Here is a 20,000-nt window from a genome sequence, read left to right on the forward strand (position 1 = left end):
CTCTCATCTTTCTCTAACTCTCCCTCGCTTCCCCACTGACTACTGGTGTATGTGAGTGTGTGTGTGTGCGTATATATATATATATATATATATATATATATATATATATATATATATATATATACAATATTTTCAAATCCTTCGATTAGTCGCAACGATGCTATTTTCCCGATCTCAAACTCTGTACTTTAAGCAAGTAAGGTCGGAAAATTTTGGCTATTTTTGGCTCTCTAAATTTTTCTCTCTCGTTCAGCAACACACTTCACATTTTACTCGCATATATGTTTATCTATTTATTTGTATCATCATCATCATCATCATCATCATCACCATCATCATCATCATCATCATCATCATCACCATCATCATCATCATCATCATCACCATCATCATCATCATCATCATCATCATCATCATCACCATCATCATCATCACCACCTTCATCATCATCATCATCATCATCATCATCATCATCATCATCATCATCATCATCATATTATTATCATTATTATTATTATTATCATTATTATTATTATTATTATTATTCAGTAGTTTTATTTTTATAACGTGCTTTCACTTCACTACCGAGCGCAGCTCTGTGCGCCTTGGGTACGTGCTGTGGTTTGCTGTGGTGCTCTTATGTTTACTGTATTGAAAGTGTTTTGCGTAGAATGTGTGCAGTACCCAGTAGTACAATTTTCTGTATGTTATATATATTTGTAAGTCCTGGTGTTTTTGTTATGTATTTGTCTGAATATTTTTTTATTATACCTAAGGCACCTACTATGATAGGAATTGTTTCTGTTTTTAGATTCCACATTCGAGTTATCTCTATTTCCAGGTCTTTGTATTTTGAAAGTTTTTTCATTTCTTTTAGAGAAACGTTGTCATCTGCTGGTATTGATACATCAATTAGAAAGCATTTTTTTTCTTTATTATTATTATTATTATTATTATCATTATCATTATCATTATTATTAAGGCAATAAGCTGGTAGAATAGTTAGCCAAACAAATTGCCTCGCGGCATTTCTTCCGGCTTTATGCTCTGAGTTCAAATTTTGCTGAGGTTGACTTTGGTTTTCATCATATTGGGGTCGATGAAATAAGTAACAATTGCATACTGGGGTTCAATGTAATCGACTTATCCCCTTCCCCAAAATTGCCGGTCTTGTGCCAAAATTTGAAACTACTACTACTACTACTACTACTACTACTACTACTACTACTACTACTACTACTGTTGCTGCTGCTGCTGCTACTACTACTACTACTACTACTACTACTACTACTACTACTACTACTACTATTATCATCATTATATTGTGTACACGCGGAAAACCCATTGTATCGTCCTGTTTTTGTATTTTATGTTGTTATATGTCATTTAATGTTTTTGTAGGTGAGCCCTTGTGTCTAATAAAAGAATAAGTTATTATTATTATTATTATTATTATTGAATGAGACAGCAGGGCATGCCATCAAATTGACACTGGGGTAAAATATACGTAGCCCAGTATACCCATCATGACTACTCGTCTGATAAGGGTACATCAGTCACATGCATCACAACCATATGTGCGTGACATGGTGATCTCATATCAAGATTAAAAGCGCATCCGACTCAAAAGGTCCTTGAATAAGGGTTGTTTAAGGGTATTGAACGAAACACTCATGTTTCCAGAGGTTAATTATCCAAACCCCAAAGAATTCCTTTCAACACATGGCTATGATGCATCCCCACTACTTCTGCTCGTGATCAGAGATGCACATATCGTCAGCCACTAAGGGACATGCTCAACTGGTTAAAGTCAAACAAGTGACAAGTAAATCTGTGGTATTGAACAGAATATTTGCTGCTGCCCATCTTTTATACCAAGACAAAACAATGTCCATGATAAGACTTCCAATGACTTAAGATCAGAAGCCATGAGAGCCACTGCCTAGTACTGCATCAGGGCATTTATTATTATTATCATTATTATTATCATTATTATCATTATTATTATTGTTATTCTTACTGGTATTTGTTAGTAAAATATGTATTGTTTGTCTGAACTGATATTATGTGAATTGTAAGCATTATGGTTGTGCCCTGGACCAACAAAATGCTTACAATGATATCCCAAAAGTCGTAATATTATCTAGATGTTTTTGAAATGATTTAAAGAAAAGTAACATACTTGTAACCCATTGATCTGCAAATCACCTGTGCACCTTCATCATTCCATCCATTATTGCAGACTGTACCCCAGATTCCATTATATAAAACTTGTACAAGTCCAACTGTTGTATTATTTGAATTACCATCAACACGTACTTCAACTAAAATTTAGAAAATGGAAACTAAATGCATATACATATACACACACGCACACACATTATATACATACATACATTATATATATATATATATATAAATATATAATAACACGTATGGCATATACCTGGTATCGTACCAGCAAAGCACGTTCACTCTCAGAGTGTTCGTTGTGTATTTAGTTAATGAGAGAGATGGAAGACGGAAGATACGAGAATTTTTTTAGTCGCTACAATTGTTTCGAAGCATCTATCATCGATCCCGTTAACCTAATTGATAATCATAATTCACCTTAAGGTATGGATGAATTAAATTTAGCCCTAACTTCCCCATTCTTATAAACACCAAGTAGCTATTTAATTCGCTATGATAACGTATATGCACCAAACCACAAGTGTACGTATACTTATATCTTCGTGTTTTCTTTTTTTATGAGAGAGTGAACATGCGCCATACAAGCTATGCGAGGGTGTTTATACATCCATATCAGTTAGCGGTTATATTTAATTCTTTTTTCACTGTATTGTGTATTCGTTTCTTTTTTGCATGTTTTTTTAATTATTGATCTTTTATAAAAATGAAGCTAGGAGTGGCTGTGTGGTAAGTAGCTTGCTTACCAACCACATGGTTCCGGGTTCAGTCCCACTGCGTGGCATCTTGGGCAAGTGTCTTCTTCTATAGCCTCGGGCCAACCAAAGCCTTGTGAGTGGATTTAGTAGACGGAAACTGAAAGAAGCCCGTCGTATATATGTATATATATGTCTGTGTGTGTGTGTGTGTGTGTGTGTGTGTCTGTGTTTGCCCCCTAGCATTGCTTGACAACCGATGCTGGCGTGTTTATGTCCCCGTAACTTAGCGGTTCGGCAAAAGTGACCGATAGAATAAGTACTAGGCTTACAAAGAATAAGTCCCGGGGTTGATTTGCTCGACTAAAGGCGGTGGTCCAGCATGGCCGCAGTCAAATGACTGAAACAAGTAAAAGAGACTATATCCCTGAATTTGCTGCTTGGAGATACTTTTTGGAAAAGTCATTATTTTAACGAGTTATATCTAATTATCACCCGAAAAGACACACCTACACAGACGGATGCTCCTAAACCAGTTAAGAATATCACTCGTGAGGGATCGATGTTAGATGGATTGAAACAATTGTAGTGATTAATAAAAATTCTCGTATCTTCCACCTTCCACCTTCCATCTCTCTCATTAACTAAATATGTATAAATATATACATATATAGTCAATTCAAACAATTCAAACAAGCGAATAAAAACGGACAACATAAGGACAAGCATACGAAATATACTAGCTTGATACTCGGTGAAAGGAAAGAGTTTGACGTTTCGAACATCGCCCTTCGTTGGAAAGGAGATAGAGAAAAGTTCAAAGTGACCGGAAGTATAAAGAGTGTGTACGAGTGTGGGAGCAAATGTAACTACATGTGAATCGATTTTTTCCTCCATCTTTTCTATTGGACTTTCCTCTGTTTCTGAAGAACAGCGTTGCTCGAAACGTTAGACCATCTTTCTTTCCTTCCCCGAGCATCTGCTAATATTTGACATGTACTACGTCCTCGTGTTGTTTCTTTTTGCGTTTGTTGTTCTTTTTTGGATATATATACGTAGAATGTGTATGTGCGTGCGTGTGTGTACGTATGAGTGTGAGTGTATGTAAGGGTGTGTGGATGTGTGTACGTGTGTGTGTGAGTGTGTGTGTGGATGTGTGTGGAGTGTGACGGGGTGTGAGGGACGAGATGACAAGTGTGTGAGTGCGTTGGTACTGTTATTTGTATGTGTTCGTGTGTGCGTATGAATGTGTGTATGTGTGCGTATGTATATGTGCGTATGTGTGCGTATGTATATGTGTGTATGAGTGTGTGTGGGCCCCTATGTGTTTGTGTGGCCGTGTGTGTGTATTTGTGTGAGGGCGTGTGTGGGTGTTAGTATATATATATGTACGTGCGTATGTGTGTGTATGTGTAAGTGTGCGAATATGTGCATATGAGTGTGTGAGAGGAGGATATTTATCTGTGTACGTATGTGTGTGTATGTGTATGAGTGTGTGTGAGGGCGTGTGTGGGTGTGTGTATATGTGAGTATGTGTATATATATATATGTGTGTGTGTGTATGGGTGTGTGTGTGTGTATGGGTGTGTGTGTGTATGTCTGTTGGCGCTTATGTGTGTGCATTGTGTTTGTGTGAGTGGAGGGTTCCATTTGTACATGTCGGGATAAGTCAATGTGTACGTGTGTGCGGTATGCGTCTGTATATTATGTGGGGATGGGTTCATCCTATGTGTATGGGTGAGTGTGAGATCGACAGAAGTTGAAGAATAAAACTCGAAAATAGAAACTAAAAATGAAACACAAATAAATAAAAATTAAACAAGTAACATAAATTTTTTTTAAAAGGTGGGATGTCACTGGAAGGATCTGTCTATCTGTCTGTCTACCTATGCAGACGCAATAGTGTTCTCCTTGTGGTTAAGTATTCAATTTCACCGGGAACATACAATGCTGTCATTCCAAAAAGCCACATTCCCAAAAGTCCGGTACTAGATCGATCCCCAAAATCTAATCAGTTCGTGTCAATCACGTGGTCAAACATCCCTGAAAGTTTCATTCGAATCCATCCAGCGGTTCTTGAGATATCTTCTCCACAGAGAACCAAACGAACAAACAAACAGACAAAGACGACTGAAAACAATACCCCCGCCTTCGCTATGGCGGTGGCAATAATACTAACTGTTAGTGCAATGTACATTGATATTGGAGCTGATTTTACATCTCGAACGGCTTTGATCGGTATAACTACACTCGTCTAGTGACATTTCTTTTCCGGTGCATGATAAATCTGCCAGTCCTACGGGGTAGGTCGTGGTGTCTGGTTTGCTAAGTGCAAAACCATGCCTGGAACGAAATGAATAATCGAATTAAACAGATGTAAAACTGAAATAAAAATGACAGAATAATGAAAATGGAAAGCTTCTTATAATGCGAAAAGGGAAAGTTGAGTAATCTTTATATATTTCAGGCACAAATGCCCATCATCAAAGTGAACGGAGTAAAAGAATGTAAATCTGTGCAGACCCTGACATGATGAGTGCTGTGCACAAAACTCGGCTTGGCTGGATCTGCACTGTAAGAAGCTCTCCGCCTTCATTATTTTTTAATTCTACAATTGCGAATGCAAGCGGCCCAAATTAGATTCCTCCAAAGGATCTCTAGAGTAAAGTTACTCAACAGGGTGCGTAGCTCGGACATCAAGGAGTATCTCCTGGTAGATTTACTATTTTTCCGCATTGAGAGATCACAGCTCCAGAACTTCTGACGTGTGATTAAAATGTCGCAGGAAACAATCGAGGCCTAAGCGTAGACCAAGATTGAGATGGTTGGATAATATCCATAATCTCAATTAGCTTGGTTACACTTGGGAATCCAGCTGTAAAGTCTAATAATGGTCTCTTCTGATAGTATCGTATGGAGTGGATACCCGAAGACTCTATCCCACGACCCTCCCAACAATAGTGGGTGGAGAAGATGGGTGGCTAAGTTAGTTCCTTCCCGATTCATATAGACTTATAGGGCCGGTTTCTCAGTTTCAGTTTTCGTGGCGTCTATATTATCCACCTGGGTGGGACGCCGGTCCGTCGAAGGATTACTCATATAATTTATGTAGTCTAGTCTAGCGGTGGTCTGCCCTTGGGCAGGTCCTGTGCATGCGAACCTTCTCCAGCACTCTCTATACGGCCTGGAAGGCCCCGTACCCACCCCTGTCGCCGTTTAGTAGATTACTGGAACTTCGGCTCCTATAACTAGACCTGGGATGAATACTGGAATGAGTTCCTGTTCGTAGAAGACACTTTCCAAAGGTGCCACGCAGTGGGATTGAACTGTGTGGTTGGGAAGCAAACTTCTTATCATATACACATATTATATACACATACATATATATATTTACCATTTTTATATGTTTAAACAAGAATATTATTGACAGTGACTTCGAAGTTACAGCCAGTTTAGCCATCATCGGGAGTAGGCCATCAAGTTAATGTAAAATTGTTTTCATTATAACTGAGTGTAAAAACATCTTATCCACACACACACACGCACGAACATACGTACATACATACACACATGCATATACGCATTTATACATACATATGTGAGTGTATGTGTGAATGTGTTTACGTTTGCAAATCAAATGCTAACGAGAAACGACGTAGGCAATACATGTTTAGTGTTTATATATTTGCATAAAGTCAGTGATTAATCCCTTAGGTAGTCAGATTCTCAAGTACGTGTGATAATTCAGGGTAGCTAGAAATGAATTGGCAAAACGAGATGGCGGTTAGAACTGTTACTGCTACCTGACTCACATCACAATTAGCCGATAATGATCAATAGTCATTACCTGTTAGGTCGTGAGCTGGCAGAGTCGTTAGCCTGGCAGACAAAATACTTCGTAGCATTTCGTCCGTCTTCACATTCTGAGTTCAAATTCCGCTATAGCCAACTTTAACCTTTCATTTTTTTTCGAGATCGTTAAAATTAGTAGCAGTTGAACACTGTGGTCAATGTAATCGATTGACCTCCGGCGCCCGAAATTGCGGACTTTGTGCCAAAACTTGAAACCAATATTCGTTATCTGTGATACAGTTTTCTAACGGTCAGGCGGTCACTCGTTAAAAGCTACTTACATGAAACCTCTCATACGACACACGACGGAGGCGTCTTTGTCAGACCAAGTTACATTAGGACATATTGTTCCAATCTTTCCATCGTAATGAACAGTGATTCTTCGGTCAGGTAAATATTCGTCAGTTACTTTCACTGTAAATAAAAAAAGAACAATATATTGCCAATTGAAAATGTTCTAATCGATAAACAAGCAATATATATTCAATAACTGGATATATGATTTAATTTCGATTTAATTTTGACCTTATTTGTTGAGGAAAGAATTTTTGCTCTCAAAATATACAGTATATGAAGAGTTTGAGTTTGTATATACCATGGTATATGACTATGCTTTTTTTGTATCCTTATGCTCCGTGCTATTAAACCTGTATGCTATAATGCTGTGGAGGCGTAATGGCCCAGTGGTTAGGGCAGCGGATTCGCGGTCGCAGGATCGCGGTTTCGATTCCCAGACCGGGCGTTGTGAGTGTTTATTGAGCGAAAACACCTAAAGTTCCACGAGGCTCCGGCAGGGGATTGTGGCGAACCCTGCTGTACTCTTCCACCACAACTTTCTCTCACTCTTACTTCCTGTTTCTGTTGTGCCTGTATTTCAAAGGACCAGCCTTGTCACACTCTGTGTCACGCTGAATCTCCCCGAGAACTACGTTAAGGGTACACTTGTCTGTGGAATGCTCAGCCACTTGCACGTTAATTTCACGAGCAGGCTGTTCCGCTGATCGGATCAACTGGAACCCTCGTCGTCGTAACCGACTGAGTGCCAACTAACCAGTGCTATAATGCTATTAAACCTGTGAACCGTCTGTGTTACTGCTGTTAATATTATCAATTAAAAATATTCACCACAGATAATATTAACAATAGTAGGATTTTACTTTGAACGTAAACATTCGAATATTTTGCTAATAAATATATTTGCACCATGTGGACCGGCTTGCCGAAAACAAGCCATAACACTGATGGATTTATAACGTGACGGATTTAGAATTTTTACTAGTAACTCATACTAAAGAAGGTTGGGGCCCTCCAGGCCAGAACCCGAAACCATAGCATATGAGCATCTGAATGGCATAATCTTTAGAGCTATGCTTTTTAATGTCTTAATTCTTTATTAGTTTCCTCTCTTATTGTTATTTTCTATTATTTTGGTGCCTTCCGGCGGTTGAATTAGGACTTTAGTTCTTATTTCTGAACAGATTCATGCTTTTTTGCATCCTTATGCTACGTGCTAGTTTTAAATTTTACAGCTATATAATGCTGTTAAACCTGTGAACCGTCTGTGTTACTGCTGTTAATATTATCAATTAAAAATATTCACTACAGATGATTTTAACGACAGTGACATCTTACTTCGAATGTAAACATTCGAATATTTTGCTCTCTCTCTCTCTCTCTCTCTCTCACTCACACACACACACACACACACACACACACACACACACACACACACACACAGATAGATAGACAGATATATTAAATTATTAATTAATAATGAAGGCTGCTAAAAATAGTACCAGCATGCTAAAAGAACAGTCAAAAACGACTTGAGACCACAAATCTTCACAAAAACACGAAGGTGAAATGGCGGGAATGAACAAAAATAAGTAGTTTCTGACTACTATTTTAGCATGCTGGTACTTACCTTTATGGCTTTTTACGCATGCTAAGTCACTGATATTGTTGTAAACAATGTCCTTATATATATATATATATATATATATATACACACATACATATATATATACATACATATATATATACATATATATATATATATACATACATATATATACATATGCATACATATACATATATATATACACATACATACACACACATACATATATGCGTGTGTAATAATTCCTGGGGTCGATTTGTTCGACTAAAGGCGGTGCTCCAGCATGGCCACAGTCGAATGACTGAAACAACTAACAGAATAAAAGAATATATATGGGCCATGCAGTGGGACTGAACTCGGAAACATGTGGTTGGGAAGCAAGCTTCTTGCCACACAGCCGCTCTTGCGCCTATGCTCAATCCTGTACCTATATATATGTATAATATATATATATTAACCACAGTTTTAATTCTACTTTTAGTTGGCTCCGTGGTATCCAAAAACGTCTCGACAGCATGTTTATTCAGTAACCATTCTTTTTTTGTCTTCGCTATTATAATTTCATATTTCTTATGGAATTTTTCGTTTTAAAATTTGTCTTTCGTATATACATGTGTTCCACATGGAGATTGGTTAAATGAAACTGAGTAACAGTTTGTGACATTTTTCACCCTGCATAAATGATTACACATACACGCACATAAACCTACCTACCTACCTACCTACATACAAACATACATACATACATAATGTTGTTTGGGACAGACAAGAAAAAGTGTGTAGCGTCATTTAGGTCAGCTGTTATGCTGATGTGAATATCTCTTTGAGAATCACAGAGAAAGAAGATAACTATGGACAGCTGCTTTGAAACCTCCAGCTTCTATATCCAAGTTACAAATCTACACCTATACCAATTATAGTTGGTGCTTTTGGTTTTGTAAGTAAAAGTTTGTCAGCCTGGGTAAGCTAGGATTTTCAGAAATGATCAAAATAATTAAAAACGGCGAAGAACATACACAAAAATATACATGCTTATATATATATATATATATTAACATAGATAAATACATAAATAGACAGATAAAGATGTAAATATGTATTTTATCGTACATACCTTTGGAACACCTCACCCATGCTCCAGTGTGGATACACTGTCTACTTGGAAAGGCCGGACAATCAAAAATTGATCTTTCATCACCGGAACAATTGACAGCATTCAAGACAACAGGCAAAGTCGAAACTTGTCGGTGGCTGTCCTGGTAACTCAGTCCGGTCCTACAAGAAACATTTATTCCAAATATATATTATTGTTACCTTTATGAATTAAAAAAAAAATTATTGCCAAATAAACACACGCACAATATATTTTTTTATTTTAACTCATGCCCATTGTTCGGAAATCTTTCGTCACACATCTGCGACCTCTTGAGCGACACCTTCTGTCCTTGTCTGTCCTGCTCTGCTTAGTCTAGGACTAAGCGGAGCAAGAGCACACACGAGGACAGAAAGGGTTGCTGAAGAGGTCACAGATGTGTGACAAAAGTTTTCCAGACAATCGACACGAGTTAAAATAAGAACAGTTATAAACAAGTGAAGAACGAATATATAGTGCTTGTGCTTATTTTGAAAAAAAAAAAGAAAAAGAAAACCATCCAGAAATATAACAATATATTTTTGTTGTTTAATGTAAATTAACCTTCATTTAAAAATACCTAGTCGAAGCACAGTTATACTATATTTACATTTAAGCAGAGAATTACTTTATGCAAAGTATTCTTCCCTTTTAAGACAGCAGGGTATAGTCTGTTAGATTTTAGATGCTATTTGTAGTAGGGCGAGTGATTGTTTAAAGGGTATTTCGTTGATCCAACAAATCCGTACTTCAGAGAAATAGAAGTTTGAGATCAATAGTTTAGATATAAATTTCATCATTTTGCGACCATCATAGATCTTTACCGAACTAATATAAACATAATCCTAGGCATATGTATATGAGTTCTACTATGATAATCATTTAAAGAGAGGGACATATACACAACAAAACCTAAATGTAATGACTAATAACTGAGTCAACTGAATTAACAACGCTTTATTGCTTGCATTGTGTTAGGGTATTCGGCTTACGACCGTACGGCTGTGAGTTCGATTTCCGGCGGTGCGTTGTACCCTTGAGCAAGATACTTTCTTTTGTCGTTTTTCCAATCCACTCAGATGGCAAGAAATGAATTGTACTTGTAATTCAAAGAGCCAGCCTTATAACATTCTGTGTCACGCTGAATCTCTTTGAGAGCTACGTTAAAGGTACGTGTGTCTGGAATACTCAGCGACTTGTATGTTAATTTTACGAGTAGAATGTTCCGTTGATCGAATCAGCCGGAACACTTGTCGTAATCGACAGAATGGCATATATGTGTATATATATATATATATATATATACTATCTTTATCTTATGATATTTACTTTGTTTTATATTATACTCATTTATTGTGCTTTTAATTATTAATTTTTCTATATGTGATAGTGGATTTTCATCTATGAGTTCTTGAAACTTGGTTCTTTTCCCTAAAACTATATATTTTTATATATTATAATCTATAAAGGTCAATTTAATTTTAATTTTTTATAAATTGATTTTAATTGAGATTTTACCTGTAATTTTGGATTTTGTCCCTAATATTATTATATGTATATATATATATATATATATATATACACTCACACACGCGCATGCACACACATACACATGCAATGAAGATGTGCTAAGATACATGTAATAAATATGATACATACTCGTAGCCCAACATCCGGCAGAGCACGAGGGCATTTGCATTGTCCCAGTAATCACTGCATACACTGCCCCATCCACTCCCAAGAGTCACCTCTACTTGGCCTTCATTCTCTAGCTCTCCATAATTCAATCTAACCTTCTCTACAGTGGAAAGGAAAGAGAAAGAGAAATACATAGAATATACTACAATAATGCAATAACGAAGACAAAAAATGCTCAATTAGTGTTGATTAATGCAGCGAATATCGAAAATCCAATTATTATTATTATTATTATTATTATTATTATTATTATTATTATTATTATTATTATTATTATTGTTGTTCAGTAGTTTTATTTTTATAACGTGCTTTCACTTCACTACCGAGCGCAGCTCTGTGCGCCTTGGGTATGTGCTGTGGTTTGCTGTGGTGCTCTTATGTTTACTGTATTGAAAGTGTTTTGCGTAGAATGTGTGCAGTACCCAGTCGTGCAATTTTCTGTATGTTATATATATTTGTAAGTCCTGGTGTTTTTGTTATGTATTTGTCTGAATATTTTTTTATTATACCTAAGGCACCTACTATGATAGGAATTGTTTCTGTTTTTAGATTCCACATTCGAGTTATCTCTATTTCCAGGTCTTTGTATTTTGAAAGTTTTTTCCATTTCTTTTAGAGAAACGTTGTCATCTGCTGGTATTGATACATCAATTAGAAAGCATTTTTTTTCTTCATGATCTTTGACAACTATATCTGGTCTATTTGCCTTAATTTCTCTATCTGTGTGTATTGGGTTTTTTAAATTTTATTATTATTATTATTATTATTATTATTATTATTATTATTATTATTATTATTGAGGCGGCGAGCTGGTAGAATTGTTAGCACGCCGGACGAAATGGTTAGCGGTCTTTCGTCTGTCGCTATGATCTGAGTTCAAATTCCGCCGAAGTCGACTTTGCCTTTCATTCTTTGGAGGTTGATAAATTAAGTACCAGTGAAACAACAGTGTAATCGCTGTAATCGACTAGTCTCCTCCCTCCACATTTTCAGGCCTTGTGTCTTTAGCGGTGAGCTGGCCGAATCGTTTGCGCGCTGGACGAAATGCTTAGCGGTATTTTGCCGTCACTATGTTCTGAATTGAAATCCCAGCGAGGTCAACTTTGCTTTTCATCCTTTCGTGGTCGATAAAATAAGTACCAGTTGAATACTGGGATCGATGTAATCGACTCATCCCCCCCTCTGTGTATCCTTAACGTAGTTTTCAGGGAGATTCAGCATGACGCAGAGTGTGGAAAGGCTGGCCCTTTGAATTACAGGTATTACTCATTTTTGCCAGTTGAGTGAACTGGAGCAGAGTGAAATAAAGTGTCTTGCTCAAAGACTCAACGCGTCACCAGGAATTGAACTCACAACCTTACGATCGCGAGCCGAATTCCCTAATCCCTAAGCCACGCACCTTCATTATATATATATATATATATATATATATATATATATATATATATATATATATATATATATATATATATATATATATATATATATATATATATATATATATATATATATATATATATATATATATATATATATATATATATATATATATATATATATATATATATATATATATATATATATATATATATATATATACGTAATCTGGTCAATAACTATGTTGCCATAGTAAGAAAGCTAAAGCACGCAGAGTGAAACTGCTTGGCACGAATTGATCTTGAACGCCGCTGGCGTTCTAGCTAACTATTTACAGCAGTATTTGGAAGGAACGCGTGTAGCGTATGATCGTCGCATTGATTATGACAGAAAGTTGAGCGGAGAATCTGCATCAAATATTGCCAAAAGCTTGGCGATACCTGCTCAGAGGCCCACGCAAAGTTCTCAAAAAGTTTTCATCGTTCTCGACAGAATCAAGGAGTCTTTGTGCAACTGAAACTCGAGTGTCTTTTTGGTCAGCTGAAAGCAGTTTTGGTACAAGCTTGGCAGACACGCGTCTCATACCCAAATCTTCAGCGACAATGGACTAAACTGAACCGTAACTAATCTGCACATCCTCTGATAACTCACGGATGGTGATCCAACGATTTCCGCTTACAGCTGCAGGCACATCTGCGATGTTTTTCTCAATTATTCTGGTTGCAGGTCTCCTAGAACGTTCGTTAATATCGACAAATTTTCGACCACCTTGAAAACGGTTCCATACATTTTCTGCAACCATGCGTAGGCCTCTGAGTATAGCATCACCATGACAACTTTCTCTGTCATGGTCAATGCGACGATCACACGCTATACACCTTCACTGTGCATGCTTTAGCTTCGTTACAATGGCAACAGTCCGGATACTTATTGATCAAACTATATATATATATATATATATATATATATATATATATATATATATATATATATATATATATATATATATATATATATATATATATATATATATATAAAATCCTTTCTAAAATGTTGTGAGTGGGGGTCTTGTCGATTGTATGGACATTCTTGCTCGAAGATATTTGTTTTATCACCTGCACAAAGCCAACATCTTAAAGAGGCCACATCGCCATATTGATACAGTATATAGTATATTGCCATTTAAATATTTATATTTGATATTTATTATAGGTTGCAAAGGTATATGGTTTATAACAGGGCTGTCCTCAACCATGTTTTACATATAGGTCCCCTTTGATTCACATTCTTTTGTATGTTTATAATTGAACATTATTAGGAACTGTATTAAAAAACTTGTTAAATATTTTGTGTATTGTAGAAATATAACCAATTTATTGCACATAATTTTTAGCAACAAAATTTTATGTGGACACCCAAAGGTCATGTGAACCTTTGTTGAGAATCGCTGATTTATAATAGTAATTTCAATAAATTAACGGAAGAGGAGATAATATTCGTAAGCTAGGGTAGCCTTTCTTCCCGATACCAGTGAAACCAATGGCAGAAAGGTTTCTTTTTATACATTAAATATTGCACACAGTGGAGGCGCAATGGCCCAGTGGTTAGGGCAGCGGACCCGTGGTCATAGGATTGCGGTTTCGATTCCCAGACCGGGAGTTGTGAGTGTTTATTGAGCGAAAACACCTAAAGTTCTACGAGGCTCCAGCAGGGGATGGTGGCGAACCCTGCTGTACTCTTCCACCACAACTTTCTCTCACTCTTACTTCCTGTTTCTGTTGTGCCTGTATTTCAAAGGGTCAGCCTTGTCACACTGTGTCACGCTGAATATCTCCGAGAACTACGTTAAGGGTACACGTGTCTGTGGAGTGCTCAGCCACTTGCACGTTAATTTCACGAGCAGGCTGTTCCGTTGATCGGATCAACTAGAACCCTCGACGTCGTAAGCGACGGAGTGCCAACAACAACATTGCACACAAGAAGTAAAATATTCATGTTCATCCCAATATATGCTTTAAGTAGATTATCGTTTATCTTCTTAGTTGTTTCTGTCATTGGATTGCGGTCATGCTGTGACACCGCCTTGAAGTGTTTCAGTTCAACAATTCAACCTCAGTACGTACTTGTGTTTAAACCCGGTACTTATTCTAAAGGTATCTTTTGACGAACCGCTATGTTGTAAGGACTTCATCAAACTTACACTGGTTGTGAAGTGGTGGTGATGGACAACCACGTACATACATCTACACACACACACACACACATGAATGTATATATATATATATATATATATATATATATATATATATATATATATCCAATGGGATCTTACACAGTTTCTGTTTACCAAATTCACGAGCATGGCATTGGTTAGTCCGTGGTTATATTAGATTATACTTGCCCAAGGTGCCATACAGTGGAACCGAACCCGAAACCGCGTAGTTGCAAAGCGAGCTTCTTAATCACACAGCCACATCTGCAGCTACATATTATATTGGTTAAGAAAATGAAATAGATCGACTGAACAGAGCGGGAAGATTACATAGGGACGTCTTCTGTATGAACACAAATAATTAAGTGAGATCTAACAGAATGTTTTAACCCAAAACATTTCATGATTAACTAAAATTACTCCCGTTGTAAGAACAAACATCATTAAGTTTTATGATTCAAAATAAATACTATGAAACATGATTTAAAATTTAAAGCCCCGTTTAAAATTTCAAAGCCACAAACCATTGAAACAAGCAATGCCAGCATCATGACTATGGTCGCATCTCATGTTATCTGACCATTCAGGGAGAAAGCATTGCTCAAAACTGAATTCGTCTCCAATACAGTCGACATTCTGGTGAAAGATTGGACCTTGTCCGGGACCAAATTTCCAGCCGTTATAAGCAGTACCTTGACTGAAATAAAAAATATTTCTTATGTTAATTCAAATATAACCTATAACACAATAACATAACACATAGTAAATAAACTATGCTATAATACAATATAACATGTAATAATTGTAATCTTACATATAAGAAAACGCAATGTGTCTCATCGGTCACGTTAGGAAAAGTGGAGTAAAACAACAAAGCGGAAGTGGGTGACAGTCACAGATGCTAAAGCAGGCGAATAGCATCGAAATGTTTTGCTCTGAAGACGGTAATGTTTTAATGTTAAATGAAACTGAAAAATTCATCGAAAATTTATATATATATATATATATACATATATATCTAGGTATATGTACATATATGTGTGCATGTGTGTATCTGTGTGTCTGTACATATGTACAAACATTATGTGGGCGATATTTTCAACCAAGGCGTTACAATCGTATCTGATTCTTCAAGTTCTTCAATTCTGTGTATGTAGCATACATACATTTACTATATTGCTGACATTTATCAATGGCTTTTTTCGATGGTGTTTAGGTGACATTTCCTCTCATTAATAAAACTGTCAGCATTTTTGATGACACGGGTATGCTAGTAATATTAATATAACGCTTGCTGATTGAGGCTAAACTGGTACTTTCATCGATGTCAGAAGGATGAAAAACAAAAAAACAAAAGAAAAAGAAGCAAAGTGTACTTTGGAGAAGTTTGGACTCAGAACATAAAGAATTAGAAAACTACCGGAATGTATTTTTGCATGCACTCAAGCGATTCCGCAGTTGTTCGCTTTGAAACAATATTAACTAATAACTAAGTTGGGCATGTGAAAATTCCACAGAACGAGAAACATTAAGAGAAGCTATTTAAGAAAGAAAGGGTGATTTTTGTTTTTATTTTGCTAAGTTATTTCACTTCCAGTCACAATAATATGATTTTGAAATTCTCTGCTAAGCACTTTATATTTCTCTCTTTCTCTCTTTCTCTCTACCTCTTCAACAAACATTTTTACCATGTAATTCCCCTCTTCATGTCTTTAACATTTCTCTCTTTCTCTTCGCCTTTCTCTCTCCACCGTACATTACGTCCTTAACATTTCTCTCTATCACTTTTCTCTCACTCTTCGTTTTCCCCTTCAACTAATCACGTGATGCATTTGGCCTTTGTGTATTATTATACTACTATCTTCTTTTTGTGGAGGTGCAATGGCCCAGTGGTTAGGGCAGTGGACTCGCGGTCATAGGATTGCCTTTTCGATTCCCAGACCGGGCGTTGTGAGTGTTTATTGAGCGAAAACACTTAAAGCTCCACGAGGCTCCAGCAGGGGATGGTGGCGAACCCTGCTGTACTCTTTCACCACAACTTTCTCTCACTCTTACTTCCTGTTTCTGTTGTGCCTGTAATTCAAAAGGTCAGCCTTGTCACACCGTGTCACGCTGAATATCCCCGAGAACTACGTTAAGGGTGCACGTGTCTGTGGAGTGCTCAGCCACTTGCACGTTAATTTCACGAGCAGGCTGTTCCGTTGATAGGATCAACTGGAACCCCCGACGTCGTAAGCGACGGAGTTCCAAGAACTACAACAATCTTCTTTCTAATCTACTCGCATTTCTCCCCACCTCTCTCACTTTTAAACCACAATCACTCTCTCCACCTCCACCTCTCTAACTAACTAAAGTATAACAGGCAAACGAAGAAGCAGCTTATTATATAGATGGTTTCCAACTTTGGCACAAGGTCAGCTATTTTGAGAGATGAGAATGTTAATCGATACTACCAGCCCTAACACTTCACTGGAACTTTATTTTATCGTTCCATGAAGGATGAAAGGAAAAGTTGACTGCGGCGGTATTGAAATCAGAGCGTAAAGAGCCGAAACAAGTACTGCGAAACATTTCTCTACGCTCAAACAATTCTGCCTGTTCACCGCCTCATTGTCATATAATATAATATATAATAAAATTTCGCTGAGGTCAACATTGCCTTTTATACTTTTGGGATCGATAATTAAAGTACCAATACTGTATTGGTAACGATTCTTCTGTCTTTTTGTTTGTCTAGTTTCCTATCTCCTTGAAGGAATTGGTTATAAGACGTAGAGAGGAAGGGACTGGCTTCAGTAGATCTAAAATTGTTCAAAACTCGCCGTTCTATAATATAAATTCTCAATATCAGTGAGAAAATTTTACACAAAAGGAGAAAGAAGGTTTAGCAAATGCTCACATTTTGACGAATTTGTAATTTGTTTACCTGTTCGTTTAAATCTACGAATAGATTTCTAACAACAGAAAGCAATTATTACTGGAGGAAAGATTTCAGAAAAATATAGTGAAATATTATGTCGGCTACACTCCTACTTTCCTAAATTTTTATATCAAACATTAGTCGTTTTACCTCCCGAAGAATGCAAATATAGAGTTTAGACAGGTTGCCTTTGATATAGTTTGATATTATATAAACTTGTGGTGCTATTGGCTGCTTGTCTTTTATATGTTTTTTCAGTGAATGTTGATCTAATCGGAATGTTAAAGTTACCATAACGGCGAAAAATATTGGTGTCTAACTGCGACAAGGTTACACTCTTTGTTTATGGGGTGTATAGTCGATATTATCGATCCAAGTACTTCACTGGCACTCATTTTATCGACCCCGGAAGGATGAAAGATAAAGTTGTCTCGGCAGGATTATTATTCAAAATGTAAAAGAATTTCACAAAATACTGCAATCTTTTTCACTGATGCCATATCATTTTTGCTATTCACTTTCCTCCATTAACAGAATCATATTGATGACTCACTCTTGGTATTGATACCGAATGTTTTAAATATAATAGTATATTCAACATAAATGTTAATTTATAAGAAATAAATATGTTTCGTAACAGAAAATAACTTTGCTACGGACACTACAATCTGTGAAGCTTTGAGCTATCAACAGAAAGGACAGCTCTATATATAGTTTAGTGACCAAGACATTTAGCTTTTTAAATAACCCAATCTACGAAACTGAAAATAGGCAATTTTAGTTTTAGGTTGGAAAGAAAGTCCAGTCGCATTTTTGACATTATCACTTTCAGAGTACATTTTCGGTAAAATAAGAATTAATTCTTACATTCTAATTTCTTTTACTTTCTTTGTGGATTACTAGTTAGATTCGTATCGGGTTTACTCTTTTAAAGTGAGTTTAGATCTGACCCATATCAGACACCGCATACTATATAAAAACCAAAAGGAGCTCATCAGTTATGGGAACAACAAGAAATGTTTGTGCTGCCTATAGAAATGAATCTTTAAGTACCCGGACATGCCAACGATGGTTTGGTGAGTCTCGTTCGGGAAATTTTCTTTCGCATATTCCTTTCGATCTGGACTGCCAAGTTCTGTTAATATTGAGGTTTTGAAAACCTTAGTTGAGGAAAATCTAAAGTAAATTGCACGAGAATTAGCAGAACAGTTTAATTCAAGTCACGATTCCATCATACAACACCTTCGCAAACTAGGAAAAGTGTCTTAACTTGGTCAGAGGGTTCGTCATCATCTGACTGCTTCTTAGCTTAATTAAAAGAGTTGCTCTCTGATTGTCATTGCGGGATAGACTTGCTATAGAACCAACCTTCTTGGGTAGAATCAGCACAAGTAATGAAAAGTGGGTCCTCTATAATCATATCCCACGAAAAGACAATGGTAAGCAGCCAATAAAAATAAAAAAAGAATTCTCCCTCTAATCAGAACTACACCCGAAAAAAAAGTTCTGTTCTGTTCTTAGTGAGATATGAAGGGTTTTGTCTATCATCTATATAATAATGTACTTGTTCGTTCGCCTGCTATACTTAAATTAGTTAGAGAGGTGGTGGTGGAATGAGTGAGAGGGAAAGGTGAAGAGAAAGAGAGAAATGTTAAAGACATAAAGAGGGGAATTGCATGGTTAAGTTTGTTGAAGAGGTGGAGTAAAAGAGAGAAATATAAAGTCCTCAGCAGAGGGATATTTTAAAATCATATATTTTAGTCACTCCCATCATCCTTTCTTTCTTAGATAACTTCCCTTAATGTCTTTTGTTCTGTGGAATTTTAACATGTTCCACTAGTAAAGAGTTAAACCAAAATGAAACTGTTAATGCAGATTAATATCGTCGTCAATTAGAAGCGTTGCATAAAAATTTACAGAAAAAGAATCCATCATTGGTCTGGCGTAAAGAAACGTTACTCTTACACAATAATGCACAATCACATACGGCCTAAGTCACTCGAGAAAAGATTATGGTACTAAAT

General features: G+C 36.6%; 1 protein-coding gene across 1 annotated transcript in view; it reads right to left on the reverse strand.

Moving 5' to 3' along the window:
- The window catches only part of LOC106883856 (scavenger receptor cysteine-rich domain superfamily protein), a 72,645-nt gene that overhangs the window by 8,982 nt on the left and 43,663 nt on the right, over positions 1-20,000 (reverse strand). The window contains exons 12-17 of the mRNA XM_089352466.1: positions 15,581-15,753; positions 11,429-11,567; positions 9,752-9,912; positions 7,019-7,151; positions 5,065-5,228; positions 2,183-2,324 (exon numbers count right to left, since the gene is read on the reverse strand). Coding sequence (XP_089208592.1) covers positions 2,183-2,324; positions 5,065-5,228; positions 7,019-7,151; positions 9,752-9,912; positions 11,429-11,567; positions 15,581-15,753 — 912 coding nt within the window. The remainder of the gene's footprint in view (positions 1-2,182; positions 2,325-5,064; positions 5,229-7,018; positions 7,152-9,751; positions 9,913-11,428; positions 11,568-15,580; positions 15,754-20,000) is intronic.

This window comes from Octopus bimaculoides, chromosome 5 (assembly GCF_046866305.1).
Source record: "Octopus bimaculoides isolate indiv1 chromosome 5, ASM4686630v1, whole genome shotgun sequence".
Classification (NCBI taxonomy): domain Eukaryota; kingdom Metazoa; phylum Mollusca; class Cephalopoda; order Octopoda; family Octopodidae; genus Octopus; species Octopus bimaculoides.